A 13,999-nucleotide genomic window follows, 5' to 3' on the forward strand; every position below is an offset into this window, starting at 1 on the left:
GCTGCGCAGTATGATCCCCACACACAATTTTGTAGTTAACCCAGGGCTCCCTATTAAATATTCCTTCCTTACTCTCTCCTTTGCAATCTCTTTATCATATTTTTTTCTACAAAATGGAATCTATTTCTGGTTCCTCATCCTATTTATTTTTATACCAATATCCTATTGTTTTGCTTGCTACTTTGTTCTGATACCATATATTAGATGGGTGGGCTTAAGCATCTCTCACAAAAAGAAAAAAAAAAAAGTTATTGACAAAGCAGTTCAGTAGTTACCAGGGGCTGGAGGTAGGGGAGAAATTGACCACAAAGGAGCAGAAAAGAGAATTTTGAGGGGTGATGTAATAATTCTATGTCTTGATTATATGGTTGTTTATACAACTCTGCATTTGTCAAAACTCTCCAAACTGTACCCTAAAAAGGAAGAATTTTCCTGTGTGCAAATTATACCTTAGTAGGTTGGGGGTGTAACTCAGTGGCAAAGTACTTGCCTAGCATGTGTGAGGCCCTGGGTTCATTCCCCAGCACAGGAGGGGGAGTATAGAGGGGTGTAGAACATGCACACTTGGAAATGCAGCTTTCTTTGCACTTAGTCCTAGAAGGCAGAGATAAAAAAAGACGGGATCTCCTATGGCTGGTGGAGGTTGGGCAGTGGTGGGCGAGGCAGCCACTGCCTTTGGCTCCACTATGAAATCCAGGAATAACCAAGCCCAACCAAGGGGAGCCATAGCTGCCTTTCTGGCCTCCCCAGCCAGACTCAAGACCCACCTAAGTCCTCACCTCTTCCTTCTACCCTCCAGGTGGCTCCAAAACAGTGCCTTGTCTTCTCTCCCTGATCTGTCCCTCCTTGCAAGTCCTAAATTCAAGCGAGAACCACCTACCTAGTTTGCAGGACACAGAGCAAAATGAAAATGTGAGGCCTTTGGTTCAAACATTCTTAAGAAGTTCAAGATGGCAACAGCAGAGCATAACACCAACTGTAGGGGCCCTGGGTGCTGCACAGGTCTTACACACAGAAAACTGGTCCTGGTTTTAGCCCTTTCCTTTGACTGCTCAGGGAATCCTGCACCAGCTTACCAGACTGACCAGGATCTGCTTTGCTTCCCATTCTCCTTGTTCCCCTCCTAAAATTCCACACAAGACCCTCTCTGGAACCTGCCCAAAACTTCCATATGTCCTATGTCATCGCCTACAGAGGCCTGCACCCTCTTTGCAAAAAGGTTCCCTAAAATTTACATTCCTCCAGTCTCAGAGAAATGTATTTTCATGCTCCCTTTTTCCATGTTCGGCTCACTTGTTTGATGACATGGAGGCCCCTGTTGTCCTGTGTCAGTGTATCTGAGCTCAATTCTCCTCTGTCTTCTTCATCTCCTGTCTGGACCTGGTCACTATCTGGAACGACCTTCAACAGTATGGACACACACTGTCTCCCTCCTCTATACACAAGTGTCAAAGGGCAGGGAACTTTGTTAGTATGGCTTACTCGCCTGAGAATGACATCTGGCCCAGAGGGAGGCCCTCAAACACCCCTATAGAATGAATAGTAACTAGCTCTGGAACCCCATGCTTGACATAGACTTGGCACAGAACAGGTATGTATCAACAATTAGCTCAGAGTTAGAGCCTTCCCTATCTTCCCCACTTTCTCACCTCAAAGCCTTCCTACTCAGGGGAGGGCTCTGGTCACCCTGCTTCTACATCTCTCCAAGTGCCTTTTGGGGCTGGAACCAGAGTGGGCTTGGGGGGGGGAATGGAAGACACTGATCTGCTCTGGCAATACCCTCAGCTCATTGGAGACAGAGAAAAACCAAGAAATATAGCAGCTTGCAAAGAGCTGATGGAGAGACATATGGACGTGTAAGCACTGCAGAGGAGGTGGGTAGTCCAGGAAGGACTTCCTTGAGAAAGCAAGACCTGAGCACTTCCTGCCTTCTGTGTGCAATGACGGACACCAGGAGGCAGCCCAGGAAGACAGCTGATTCTCTGCCTCCCTGGCCAGGTCCAGAACTTACTCAAACCCTCACTTCTTTCTTCCACCCTCCAGGTAGCTCCAAAATGGTGCCCTGCCTCCCCTCCCTGTGTCTGTCCCTCCTTGCAAGTCTTTCAGTCCAGGATCACCTGCAGAATGAGGTAGAACATCCAGAGGGCTAAGTCAAACTGTGGAGTTCACTGAGGTTGGAGGGGGCATTGCTATCAGTGATCCTGGAGACCAGAGTCAGAGACCTTCCGTGAGGGGTTAGGGGCCCAGAGAGCTGCTAGAAAGTGTAATACTTAAGTGAGGATCTGAGGCAGAGAGCACAGTGCAGATCTGGCTGCCTGGGTCAGATGTGCTGGGGAAGGGGATTCCAGGGGAAAGCTGAGCCTGAGAGCAGCTGAGGGCCCAGCCAGAAGTAGAAGGGAGGGGCTTCCCCAAAGCAGTAGCCACAACAGTGACAATGATAGTGACAGTGACACTTGTGATCAGCTGGCCCTAGAGCCACTCAGCCTGCCCAGGGACCAGGGAACTGGTTTGCCCAGCACGGATGAACTAACCGGTATCTGGTTTTGAGACACCCCAGCTTTAGCTCTCCAGCACCCTCCCCCTTCTTCTGGGCCTGGCCTTGGTTTCTGGCACTGCTGCCAAGTTTTGGTACCGCCCACCCACTCCCCGCTGGCTGTACTGGCCGGCCCAGCTCCCTAATTACTGGGTGGAGAGCTGTTCTGCAGAGCTGGTATACCAAAAGGTGGGCCCCAGCCACTCTGGGACACATGGGCACCCAGCCTAACCAGCTCCTGGACACAGGGAGGAAGTAATCTAGGCTTCAAGCCAGCGTGCAGGTCCAGGAAGTGGGAAAACCTCAAGGGGTCCATTGGCCCAGAGATCTGGGTTTAGAGGGGCCTATGAAATAGGAATACCCTAAGATCTGGGGGGACTGGCATGCCTAACCCAGATACTTCACCTTTCCCTCCTCAGGCATTAGACTTGAGCTCAGGAGTGAACTTAAATGGGTCTTAGTTAGGCTCAGGGCTCCATCCTGGACACAGGATTGACCCAGGCCTGGCAGGTGAAGCTGATTCCTGGCAGGGAGAGCCAGGAAGCAGCTTTCCCAGCCTCCAATTCAGGAGCTGGCTTTTGGAGGCCAGGTGCCCCAAACACACCTCCTTGGGCACACCCACCACCCACAAACACATCTGCCATTCACAGGGCCATAAACACAGCACCCCCGGACAAGTCACACGCTGGACAAGTCACACGCTACACTCATGGCCCCAAAAAAGGCGAGGCCCATCAACTCATGTGCCACAATTCCCAAGGAGGCTGGGATGTAGTCCACACTCCAGCAAACTCTACAACCAGGATCCACCTACTGGGCCTGATGGGGGGGCATGTCAGGAATAGCCTGGGAAGACCAAGGGTCAGCCAAAGGGAGCAGCCTGGGTTTCTACATGAAATACTTTTTATTTGGGGGCAGGAGGAGTACTGTGATTTGAACCCAAGTGTGCTTAATCACTAAGCCACATCCCCAGCCCTTTTATTTTTTGAGACAGCTTAGGGCCTCACCAAGTTGCCACAGTTGGCTTTGAACTTGTGATCCTCTTGCCTCACCCTTCTGAGCCGCCGGGATTAGAGGTGTACACCACCATGTCTGGCTACATGGAGTACTTCTAAGAGGTTCCCTGAGTGGCCCTACATGAACAAGGATTGGAGGGCAGATGACTGTGTGCTAGCTACCCTTAAGCAGGAAGCACATCAAATTCACCCTGTGGCCCCAAGCTCAAGGGTCCAACCAGAGAAACAGTAAGCACTAGATGCATATAGCCATTCCAATGATATATGTGTAATAAGCTGAGCTTCTCTCAAAAGATAGGGAAGACTCCACTTGCACCAGGTCACCACCTGGAGGGGAGCAAAGTCCCAAGACTGCTGAGGGACTGGGGTAGCTGTGGGTTTTCTAGAACCTGAGACCATCAGCAGGAGTGCAAGAGGACTGACAGTTCCAAGGCCAGGTAAAGAACAGAGGTGGGAAGTGTGGGGCTGCTTCTTCAAGAAAGAGCTTTCCAGAATACAAATTAGATCAAATCTCACTCCTACCTAAAAATACCCAATAGCCTTCCATTGCTTATGGGGAAATGTTCCATTCCTTCCGGTAAGATCCTTTACCAAATAACCCACAAGCTTTCCCTGCCAAGATTCTCTGCACCTTCCTAAACTTCCCCCCTCACCCACCCATGAAGAGAGAGGCACACCACAGCTGGACAGAAAGATAGGAGGTGGGCTCCAGAAGAGGTAGAGCTCACAGGAGCTTTTGGATGCCCCCACAGGATGCTGTCTTAGGCTGGCCCCAATCCAGCAGAGGCCTGGGCAACCAGGGCCCAGACTTTCCACCAAAAGGAACATTTCATATCCTTGAAATGCCTTTTGACTCGCCCTTTTGTTTTTTTGTAGTTCCCTAGTATTGTTTCTTCTGAAAAATCCACTGGTGCTGAAGAAAGGAATTTCAACCCACACAGCAGCTAAGGAACTGTGTGGTACTGGAGCAAGGAAATAGGATTCCTCCACTCTCCAACACATATGATCAGCAGCTTCACAGACAGGCACAGGGCACACCTCCCAATGACCATGACCATGAAAGGAGCTACAGGCCAGGTCAACTCCCAACCCTGACTATCCATAAAACTGGACTCTGGTAAGGGCAGGCTCAATATATCACCCAGGGCCTCCTCAAAGAAAAGGTGGTTTTATTCTGGAGGAGGCCAATGTTTCCATCCCAGCCTCCTTCCATTAAGGAAGGCCTCAGCCCAGCTCTCTAGCCACCCTCCCTTACACCTGCCCTTCCCTATCAGTGCCTCTGGATTCTCTAATCTCCTTCATTGGGCCACACCCACTCCAGGGAGCAGGGCTGGGCCCTGCCTGGGTGCTTCTCTGCCAGAAGGGTCTAGCCCTGGCTCTGTAGCCAGCACCTTATCCTGCCCATCGCCCACCCCTGGATCCTTCCTCTTGGGAGCCTCCCATCCCTGGGTCGGCCTCTGCACATTCTGCCCCAGACCAGTGAAAGGAGGGGTCAGCTGTCTCAGGGCATCTTGGACAGTGCATCTGCTGTCAGCTTGCTCTGCTGGCCTCAGATTTTGGAGGACTCAAGTCGAGGACTCCAGGGCGTGGGGGGCTCCCGTAGTGCCCGCAGCTCCTGCTCCAGTGCCTGATTGCGACGGTACATGTCCATGTAGCCCCCCTGGATCTCCCGCTGGTAGCGCAGCACCCGCTCCTTCTCTTCCTGCCAAGTCCTCCGTTCCTGCTCAAAACGCAGTGCCTGCTCCTGGCCCCGGAGCCGTTCTTGCAGTAGCTCTGCACGCAGCTGTTCAGCACCACCTCCAGCCTCACTACCTCCTGCCTCCCCCAGCAGCCCTCTGCTCTTGCAGTCATCGGTTTCACAGCTGCCTGGGGCTTCCTCCCGAGGAGCCTGTTCCTGTAAACTGCACACAGTCTCACGCAACCTGGCCAGCTCTGCGTCCTGAGCCTGGGCTTGTGCCCGGAAGCCCCGAAGTTGCGTCTTCAGACTAAATATCTCAGCCAGTTTCTGTGCCAGCTCTGCCTGGGCTTCCCGCAGTTGCTGCTTCAAGAGACTAATCTCTGCGGTCTTCTGGCACACCTGGGAGATGGGGTGGGGGGGACACAGGATGAACAAGGGCCAAGCAAAGTAGCTTGGGGCCTCCTTGAAGACCCAGATGCTCCAAGGTGTGGGGAGCTGGTTGAGGGAGGTGAAATGGAGAATGGGACCAGGGCAAAAGAGTCCCTGGCAGTCTCTCACCTCCCATCGCGCTTCCTCCTCTGGTCGGCTGCTGGAGTCGGCCTCTGGAACTGGACCTGGGGGCCGAAGCTCAGAGGTCAGGCCCTGTTGAGCCCGGAGCTCCTTGCGCAGCCGTCGCTGTTCCTGCTGAGCCATGAACAACTGCAGCTGGAGGTTGCGCTCGCTGCGCTCAGCTTTCTGAGCCACCTCATGCAGCCGCTCCACGTATAAGCGCTTCAACTCAGATAACCACAACCGCTGGCGCTCCTCTAGCACCTGTCACGAGAAAGATGTTCACAGAAGGGCTGACCAACCATGCCTAGATTTCCACAAGGCTCCGCCCCTTGGATGCAATCCACCTGTGCTCCCATAGCTCACCACCACCCTAACACTTCCTCCACCAATAACTCCTTGGGCAGTTATTAGAAGACAGAAGCCAAGACATCTCCACTCCCTCTTTTTTTGAGACAGGGTCTTACTGTTTTGGCCACGCAGGCTGGCCCTGAACTCCAGATCCTCTTGCCTCATCCCCCCAAGTACCTGGGACTACAGGTGTATGCTACCACACCCAGTGTTTCCCAGAGACATGTGGGTGAACCATCTGGGGTCCCTCAGTCTGGCTCATACACCAATGCCAAGGGACAGAATAGGACCCTAGGATGGGGCTCACTCACCTGTGTGAAGGGGTTGGAGCCATCCTGATCTCCAAGGTCCCTCTTGAGATCCTCACAGGTCTCAGGCAGCAGGGCTACCACCTCCTCTGCAGTGGAGCAGGAGAATTCGTAGGGGGGCGGTGGCTCAGGCAGGCAGCTCAGCACAGCCAATGGCCCAGCCTCCTTGGGACTCCTCGAGGCCCGGTCCAGGGAGCCCCCAAGGTGGTTAATGTGGCCTAAGGAGGAGCTGAAGGGGCTGGGACCTGTGCCAGGACTGCGGCCAAAACTGCCCCCACTGGAGGAATCAGACAAGCTGGGCTCAGGCTCAGGGCCACCCTCATCCAGGCTGAGGGCATGCAGCAGTTGTGCACGAGCCTGGCTGGCCCTGGGCCCTGGACTCAGGGGTGGGTGGCAGGCCAGCGTGTGCAGACTACCATTGCTGCGCCATAGCTTCTGACCCTTGTGGGCAGCCAGGCTCTGCATGGAGAGGAAGCCTTTCCCGGTACCTGCTGTAGGCTTGAACACTGATGGGCGGATGCGGCACTGCCAAAAAGAGAGGGCAGGTGTGAGGGAGGTCTGTGAGTATAGTAAACTCTGCTCTACCCTCCCGATGCTCCTGTAGCCCCTGGGAATCCTCTGTGAGAACATGGGGCACATGCCACCAGGAGGAATTAACCAAGGCTCAAGCCAGTCTACGGCAGGCTTTCCACATCTTAGCCCATCCAACCTTCATTCCATCCCAGCAACTGGGTCTCCAAGGAGGCCCCAAGCTGCCCATCTCCAACTTCCCTGTGCCACATAAAGGACATCAGCAGAGACACACCTTATCAAAGCGACCCCGCTCAGGCAGTGAAGTCTTGCTGAAGTCACCAGCCCGAGGATGTTCCCGGTAGTAGAGGGTAGCATAGTCAGCAGGCTCATTCCGAGGTGCCCGCTTGGTGGTCTTGCCATCCTTCTTGGGGAGGTGCAGATAGCTAAGGAGCTCACGCTGGCCCAAACCTTTCCGGAGGAGTCCATCAGGTTGGCGAGAGCCTCGAGACCCAGCAAGTGCTGCCCGAAGCTCTTCAGGGGAGAAGTCCTGACGTTCCAACAGGCTGCCCACGCTGCCCATGGCAATGCCAGCAGGGCCTGGGGCTGTGGCCATGAAGTTTCAACAGGGCACGGGCAGCTGCTTTGGGGAATCAGGAGGTTCCATTAGGGGCAGGTGAGCACTCACTGCCCAAATCCCCAGATTCCCTAAAACCAGGCACTTGTCATCTGCCAGCTCTTCTACCTGCCCAGGCCCAAGAGAGGCAGATGTGGGTAGGAATCAGAGACAATGACAGGACATGACTCCCAAACTGGCAAGAGAAAGGGATACAGGTCCCAAAGCCTCCTGCTCATCTAACATTCAGTTGGAACACCAAAGGGACAGCTCCAGCTAGAGTCCTGTGTGCAATGTGGAAGCATGATAAGTGGGTACGGTGGGAGGAAGACCTCAAGCAGTAGGACAAGGGCCCACCTCTCGAGACCATGCCAGCAAAGAGCTAATAGAGGACGGACTCAGGCTGTCTGACCCTGACCTTGCTAACTCTCCTGCCAAGGTCCCGACCAAATTTGTTGAATGGGGAGGAAGCATAGTGAACCAGTCCAGAATGGCTCTCTATTCCTTCCAATTCCCAGATGAACTCTTTTTTTTTGGCGGTGGGGGGGCAGGTGGAGCACTGGGGATTGAACTCAGGAGCACTCAACCAATGAGCCACATCCCCAGCCCTATTTTGTATTTTATTTAAAAACAGGGTCTCACTGAGTTGCCTGGCATCTTGCTTTTGCTGAGGCTGCCTTTGAACCCGCAATCCTCCTGTCTCAGCTTTACAAGCTGCTGGGATTACAGGCGTGCACCACCACTCCCAGCCCCAGATGGACTCTATTTCTTCTCCTTCCCTTGAGATAACCTGTCCAGCCTCTCTTCCAGTAAAGGGTCAGAGCTCCCTCAGGGAAACATCTGGCATGGGTGGGGTCGGGGGCTACAGTGGGAGGGATACAAACAGGAAGGGCCCACAGGGAGGAAGGATGACGATACTAACAGGAAGAGCCTAAGGGAGGAACAATGGTTGAGTTTTCCGGAACAGGTGTTCAGGTCTGGGCAGTGGTGGGAGGCAGAGGGAAGGGGCGGCTAGACCCCTGCTATGCGTGTTGTGCTGCTGCTATTACACCAAAACCCACCACAAGGCCAAACAGGTTTCATATCCTGACCCAGAGCAGAACCAATTGGTGTGTGACCTTGGCCATGCCCCTAACCTCTATAAGCCTTGGCTTCATGCATATGTACAATGGCAATGATAGCTCTTATCACAGAGGGATGCTGGAAGGATAGGGTGAGATAACATGACAAAGCACCCTGTCCAGGGCCTGGCCCGCAGCCAGGGTCAACACAGGCTGGCTGAAGCAGAGCTTAGTCACACACAAACATTGCCAAGTGACCAGGCTTATTCCCACCTGTGCTGGGCCTGACACACTGGAAGGTGAAATGGGTGGGTACCTAGGGTCCCCAATGGAACATGTGCTCAGCCCAATGCCCACCCTAACGCAGATACAAATGACTTGTGTGAATGCCTCCTTTTCTGCCTCCTACCCCATTGTCCCTTCTCCCATTCCAGAACACATGCCCAGCAGGCAGGCTGCAGCTGAAAGTCCCCCACCACCCATCCAATATACTTCCGGGACACCCACTCCCACCCCAAAACAATGGTCCTTAGGAGGCTCCATCTTCCTTAACCATTTCCAGGTTTTGTGTTTGTGGAAGACAAAGCTCTCTGAGAGGGAGAAGGAGGGCGGGCCCTGTCCCCTACCCCCACTCTACAGCTCTCAACCACACCCTGGGCAAAAATAATCTTTTCAGTCTTCTTCTCCCAGACCCCAGCCCTGAGGTGGGGGATATGACTGAGTCAGTACACCCCAGCCCCAGGAGATTCATCCAGCTAAGGAATCACAGGTGCTGGGCTCCTTCAGTGATAAGGCACTTCCTGTGACATAGTTAATGTCCTTTTCTAAAGTTAAGGTCCCTGGAGCTCAGAAAAGTGAAGTGACTTGTCCAAGGTCACAGAGCTACTGGGGTGAGGATGCCTGAGATTCCAACTCCATGACTACCTAATGTCTACTGGGGACCCAGAATGTCACCCACAGCCAAAAGAACTGAAAGTGAGTCATCTTGCCTCCCTACCTGACAGCCCCTTGCTACAACACCTCTGCCCAGAAAGACAGTACTCTATTTAAAGGTGCACTGATCTGTCACTCCTCAGAGAGAGGACAGCAAAGAAGCTGATCTCCAGCTGGCCCTCCTTTTCTCTCTCTGTGGGACCCTAGGCACCAATACATCTCCCTTTGACATGCCTCAGTTTCCACATCTTGCCCTGCCTTCCTGCTAGGGTTACCATGACAGTCAATGTCAAATGGAAGTGAAAGGAGCTTGTGAACAAATTGTTAAGTCCCCATGTGACTAGGGGATTGGGATATTGGCAGTGAAGCCAAATACACCCACCTCACCCCAAACCCATACCACCAAGCCTTCCCCTGGCAATGCTCACTTCTGTCCTCAGGGATAAATAACTGACACGCTGACACTATGGGTCCCAGCAAGGGTCTCAAGTACAGGGGAGCAGCTGTAGCCATGGACCATAACAATGCCTATGAACACACAGGGAACACAATGTCCCCACTCAGCATGGAGAAACCTATGGTACAGGACACAGGACAGCCATAGTATCATGCACAAGGTCACCACATAGCACTGAGCACCTTCAAGGACACAGACATAACAGAGGAACACCCCAGCATGAAGACTGAGGGATCCTCCCCGCACCTGGCTAGGAATGTGTACGCACATGTTCGTGTGCTGATGCTGAATGGGGAATGTGAGGCCAGCTATTAGAAGCAGTACAGGGATTGAAGGGCACAAAGAGTGCCCTTCCCTTTGTCTTTCCTTAAGCCCCCACCCTCCACTGTCCACCCCTCCTGGGTAACTCTAGCTATATTCTCAGCTTCCACAGCAGGGTTGAATCCCTTGCTTCAAGAAGGCTCCATTCATGGGCTGGGGATGTGGCTCAAGCGGTAGTGCGCTCGCCTGGCATGCCTCGCCTGGCATGCGTGCGGCCTGGGTTCGATCCTCAGCACCACATACAAACAAAGATGTTGTGTCTGCTGAAAACTAAAAAATAAATATTAAAATTCTCTCTCTCTCTTAAAAAAAAAAAAAAAAAGAAGAAGAAGGCTCCATTCTGCCTAGGTCTCAATCTAGGAGCAATCCCTTTTCCTAAAGGATCCATCCCACCTCCACACCCTCCCCCAAACACACAGACATTCCTCCCTGGCGTTGCTTGGAAGCCCAGGGGAATGTCTGCTCAGGTCAGGCCTGTGAGGCGGGGCTGGAGAGGATTTGGTGAAAGAGGAGGGCGGGAGAGACAGCAAGTACCATGCAGTCTCCCTGGGACTTAGGCACAGAAAGACAAGAGAGCAGAAGTGACTAGGCTTCTGTGCCTGCCCAGATCTCTGCACAGAGCTAAAAATCCACCACCATCCACTGGCTGGGTTTAGGCTAGGTCATTAGAGGGACATCTTTCACAGGCCCCAGATGGCTCCAGAAGGGACTTTTCACTCCTGTTCCCCTCCCACTTTACCCCCAAGATTAGCAGATGGCATGGACAGCCCTGAACATAGAGGCACAGCTCTTTCCAACCAACTCTTGGTAGAACAGTGCTGCCCTGGCCACCAAGCAAAGGAAGAGAGGACATGCAGTGGGACATTCCAGCTCCAGACCCTGAGGACTATCCCTTCTTCGAAATGCACATAGGAGGGGAGTATTGACATCCCTCACTTCGGAAGAGGAAACTGAGGCCCAGAAGGGGAAATAATGTGTCCAAGGTCATGATCAGCTGCATAGGAGAAAGTGCACAGGCTTCCCAATTCTTCCATGCACATCCCAACCCCCATATGGGTGAGTCCTGCCAGCTTTGGCTTGGGTTAGGCCTTCCAGAGCCCTGGCCCCAGGGGAGGGTCCCACCACCTGCTGGAGGATCAGCCAGGCTGAGGGGTGTGTCTGCAGCTGCCCCAAAGGAATGAGACTGGAATGTCCCAGCTCCAAAAGAGGGGGCAGTGTGTGATGGGGCCTGGAGAGGGAATGGGAGAGGCTGGCATACTCAATCCCCATGAGACACTTGAAAAGGCGCAGCCTGGCAGCTGACCTCTGCAAGCAACTAACCTGTGCAGTCATTCACAGGTGCACAGCACACTACAGTTTTTCTCAGCCCTTCCACTTTGTTATCTCATGTCATCTTCACAACAGCTAGTAGAGGCAGGCAGGGCAGTGATGACCCTATCTGGACTTTACAGCCTAGAAAGAGGAAATTAATTGCCCAAAATCCCACAGTGAGAGGCAATCTCAACTCTCTGGGTAAAGCCTTCTGTACTGCATCAGGCTGTCTCAGCCAAGGGTCGGTCACCTTCTATGGACATTGCTGTATTATGTAGACTGCCCAGCCCCCTCCCCCCCACCCCCGCCTGTTTCTCCCAAGGGCATCTGCCACCAGGCTAGTTTGGATGGAAGTCCCCTTGGCCTGGGATCCCTCCTACCTGGCCCTGAGGGTCAGGAAGAAATAGTGGAAGTGTGGCTGGCATGAGGACTCTAAGCTCTGGAAGCTGCTAGAGGCGGTGGCGGGAGCCGGCTGGCGGCATTCATTCAGTCTCGCACTTAACACACCCACACGCAGCCAGTAGGCAAAGGAGTCCTGCCTGGGAGGGCACTGGAAAGAGGGTGCTCACAGAGCTCAGAATGGTCTCCTGCCTCTGCTCCTGCCCCAGGACGGCCAGGCCCAATCTCTTCCTATGGGCTGGGGGTAAGGGTGTCTCAGTTCTCCTTCCGGATATATCTAGAGCCCTAATTTCCACCTGGTCCTAGACTGGCCCTCGCTTTGATCAAAGGCTCTGGCCCGGAATGGTACAGTGTCCAAATCGCCAAGACCCAGGAATGTTCCCTATCCTCAAGTCCGCAGCTGTCGCCGGGACCGGGCAAGGGACTAGGGGGAGAAAGGAGGAATACTGGGGGCGGGGCGGGTGAGAGGGGAAGGCGGAGAAGAGGAGGTTGACATCCCCCACAGAACTGTCCCCGGGAAGGCAGTGGAGAAGGCAAGGAATCCCCAGAACCACTGGAAGTCCTCGAGCTACCTAGGAGGCGAGGTGGGGGGACGCTCCTCTTTCCTCCTGCTTCCTGGGGCCTGACGAGAGTCGCTGGGCAAGGGGGCGGAGGCCGAGGTCAGACTTCTTCGCCAAGGGCGCCTGCCCCACCCAGCGGTGGCGCAGGGGTCCTGGGCGATGTTCCAAGAAAAGCGCGTTTACAGGGGTTGCAGAGAAGAGCGTAACCTGCCGCCTGCCTCTCCAGCGCAACCCGGCGCCCAGGAGCTGAAGACACCTGGGCGCACACCGCACGCTGCCATCCCCGCCCATTTTTCAGACGGGAGCTTCGGCCAGCTAGGGGTTGCAATGTGGCCAAGGACACCCGAAAAGCGAGAACTCGGCGACTCTCCCTGCCCCGCGCGTCCATCCTCCGGCCCCTAGCGCGCCCCACTTACCATGCTGGCGCAGCGCTCGCCGACCGCCGCTCCGCGCCCGGGTGCGCCGCAGTTCCTTTGGGCGGATTTGAACTCTCTTCCGAAGCGCCGATTCCAGCAGAGACTGCGAGTCGGGCCAGAGCTGCCGTGAGGCAGGCACCTAGAAAACGCGGGCGGCGGGCGGGCGGACAGGCGCCGGAGCCGGATTGGCGAGGAAGAGACGCGATCGGCGGCACTCTCTCGCCTGCCCTGGAGGAGGAGGGAAAACCCGGCCTGACTCACTGGCGCGCGGCAAGCCCAGAGCCCAGCCCCGGCCCCGGCCCCGGCCCCCGGATGTGGGGGGCGGGGACGGGGGGACAGCGCCCGCCCACCGGTAATCCAACCTGAGCCCCGCCCCAAGTCGGGGCGCACAGACCAGTACTGATCTGCTGGGGCCTAGGGTCCCTTAGCTGCTGTGCACCGCTGGGCTGCCACCTCTGGGCGCGCCGGCTCGGACCCGGTGGGTTCGAAGCCTCAAGCACCGCCGAGGCCCCAGAAGTCTCCTGGCCAGCTCGCCCGCTCCTCCTCCTCCAGTTCCTCCTGTCCTCACCCGCCTTTCTCTCTCTTGCCAGAACTAAACAGCTTCGGGAGAGGCTCGTTGGGTCCATCACCTCTCTGATCCTTGCCGCCTCCTATCAGGTAAGCACTATTTTCATTTTTTGAGGCTGAGCCAAAGTAGTACTCTGAAAGGTAAAGAGATTTGCTCGACGCCTTCAGCTAGTTCTCAGCAGCTGATTTGGGCACTGGGGGGGGGGGGGTTGGGTTTTGTTTAATGTAGGGATAGCAAATTCAGATGCCTTCAGGGGCCATATAATGTAAATGAGTCGAACCGGGCTGGGTGAAAGACAACAAAAATAGGTGGAAACAGAGACAGAGCTGGATACCCAAAGGCATTCAGATTCAAGAGTTGAAACAAAAAGTTAAACACGGAGTTACCATATGCCCCAGCAATTCCATTCCTA

At 54.5% G+C, this 13,999-nt stretch overlaps 1 protein-coding gene and 1 long non-coding RNA gene across 6 annotated transcripts in view; one reads left to right on the plus strand and one right to left on the minus strand.

Moving 5' to 3' along the window:
* Nucleotides 1-3,418: 3,418 nt before the first annotated feature.
* On the minus strand, nt 3,419-13,436 carry N4bp3 (NEDD4 binding protein 3). Of its 4 annotated transcripts, XM_071612066.1 has the most exons (6): nt 13,414-13,436; nt 13,020-13,247; nt 7,241-7,585; nt 6,439-6,960; nt 5,786-6,040; nt 3,419-5,626 (listed from the first exon to the last, which is right to left on the minus strand). In XM_071612066.1, exons 3-6 carry the CDS (start codon nt 7,559-7,561, stop codon nt 5,099-5,101), a joined length of 1,626 nt encoding a protein of 541 aa, XP_071468167.1. In that variant the 5' UTR covers nt 7,562-7,585; nt 13,020-13,247; nt 13,414-13,436; the 3' UTR covers nt 3,419-5,098. The 4 variants fall into 4 exon arrangements, with proteins under 4 accessions (XP_071468167.1, XP_027805475.2, XP_027805477.2 ...); XM_027949674.2 differs by lacking the exon at nt 13,414-13,436 and having other exon boundaries at nt 13,020-13,315; XM_027949676.2 differs by lacking the exon at nt 13,414-13,436 and having other exon boundaries at nt 7,241-7,588; nt 13,020-13,315.
* The window catches only part of LOC114103833 (uncharacterized), a 33,898-nt gene continuing 33,310 nt past the window's right edge, over nt 13,412-13,999 (plus strand). For both annotated transcript variants that reach the window (XR_011707555.1, XR_011707556.1), the window contains exon 1: nt 13,412-13,676. This is a non-coding gene — a long non-coding RNA (uncharacterized lncRNA). The remainder of the gene's footprint in view (nt 13,677-13,999) is intronic.

Source organism: Marmota flaviventris, chromosome 5 (genome assembly GCF_047511675.1).
Source record: "Marmota flaviventris isolate mMarFla1 chromosome 5, mMarFla1.hap1, whole genome shotgun sequence".
NCBI lineage: Eukaryota > Metazoa > Chordata > Mammalia > Rodentia > Sciuridae > Marmota > Marmota flaviventris.

What these genes read in the sequence shown, in the direction of transcription:
- N4bp3 (XM_071612066.1), bottom strand. Translation starts at nt 7,561, where the DNA reads ATGGCCACAGCCCCAGGCCCTGCTGGCATTGCCATGGGCAGCGTGGGC. An exon ending in AGCGGGGTCGCTTTGATAAG is followed by an intron (nt 6,961 to 7,240) that starts GTGTGTCTCTGC and finishes TCTTTTTGGCAG; the next exon opens with TGCCGCATCCGCCCATCAGT. An exon ending in AGGAGGAAGCGCGATGGGAG is followed by an intron (nt 5,627 to 5,785) that starts GTGAGAGACTGC and finishes CCCATCTCCCAG; the next exon opens with GTGTGCCAGAAGACCGCAGA.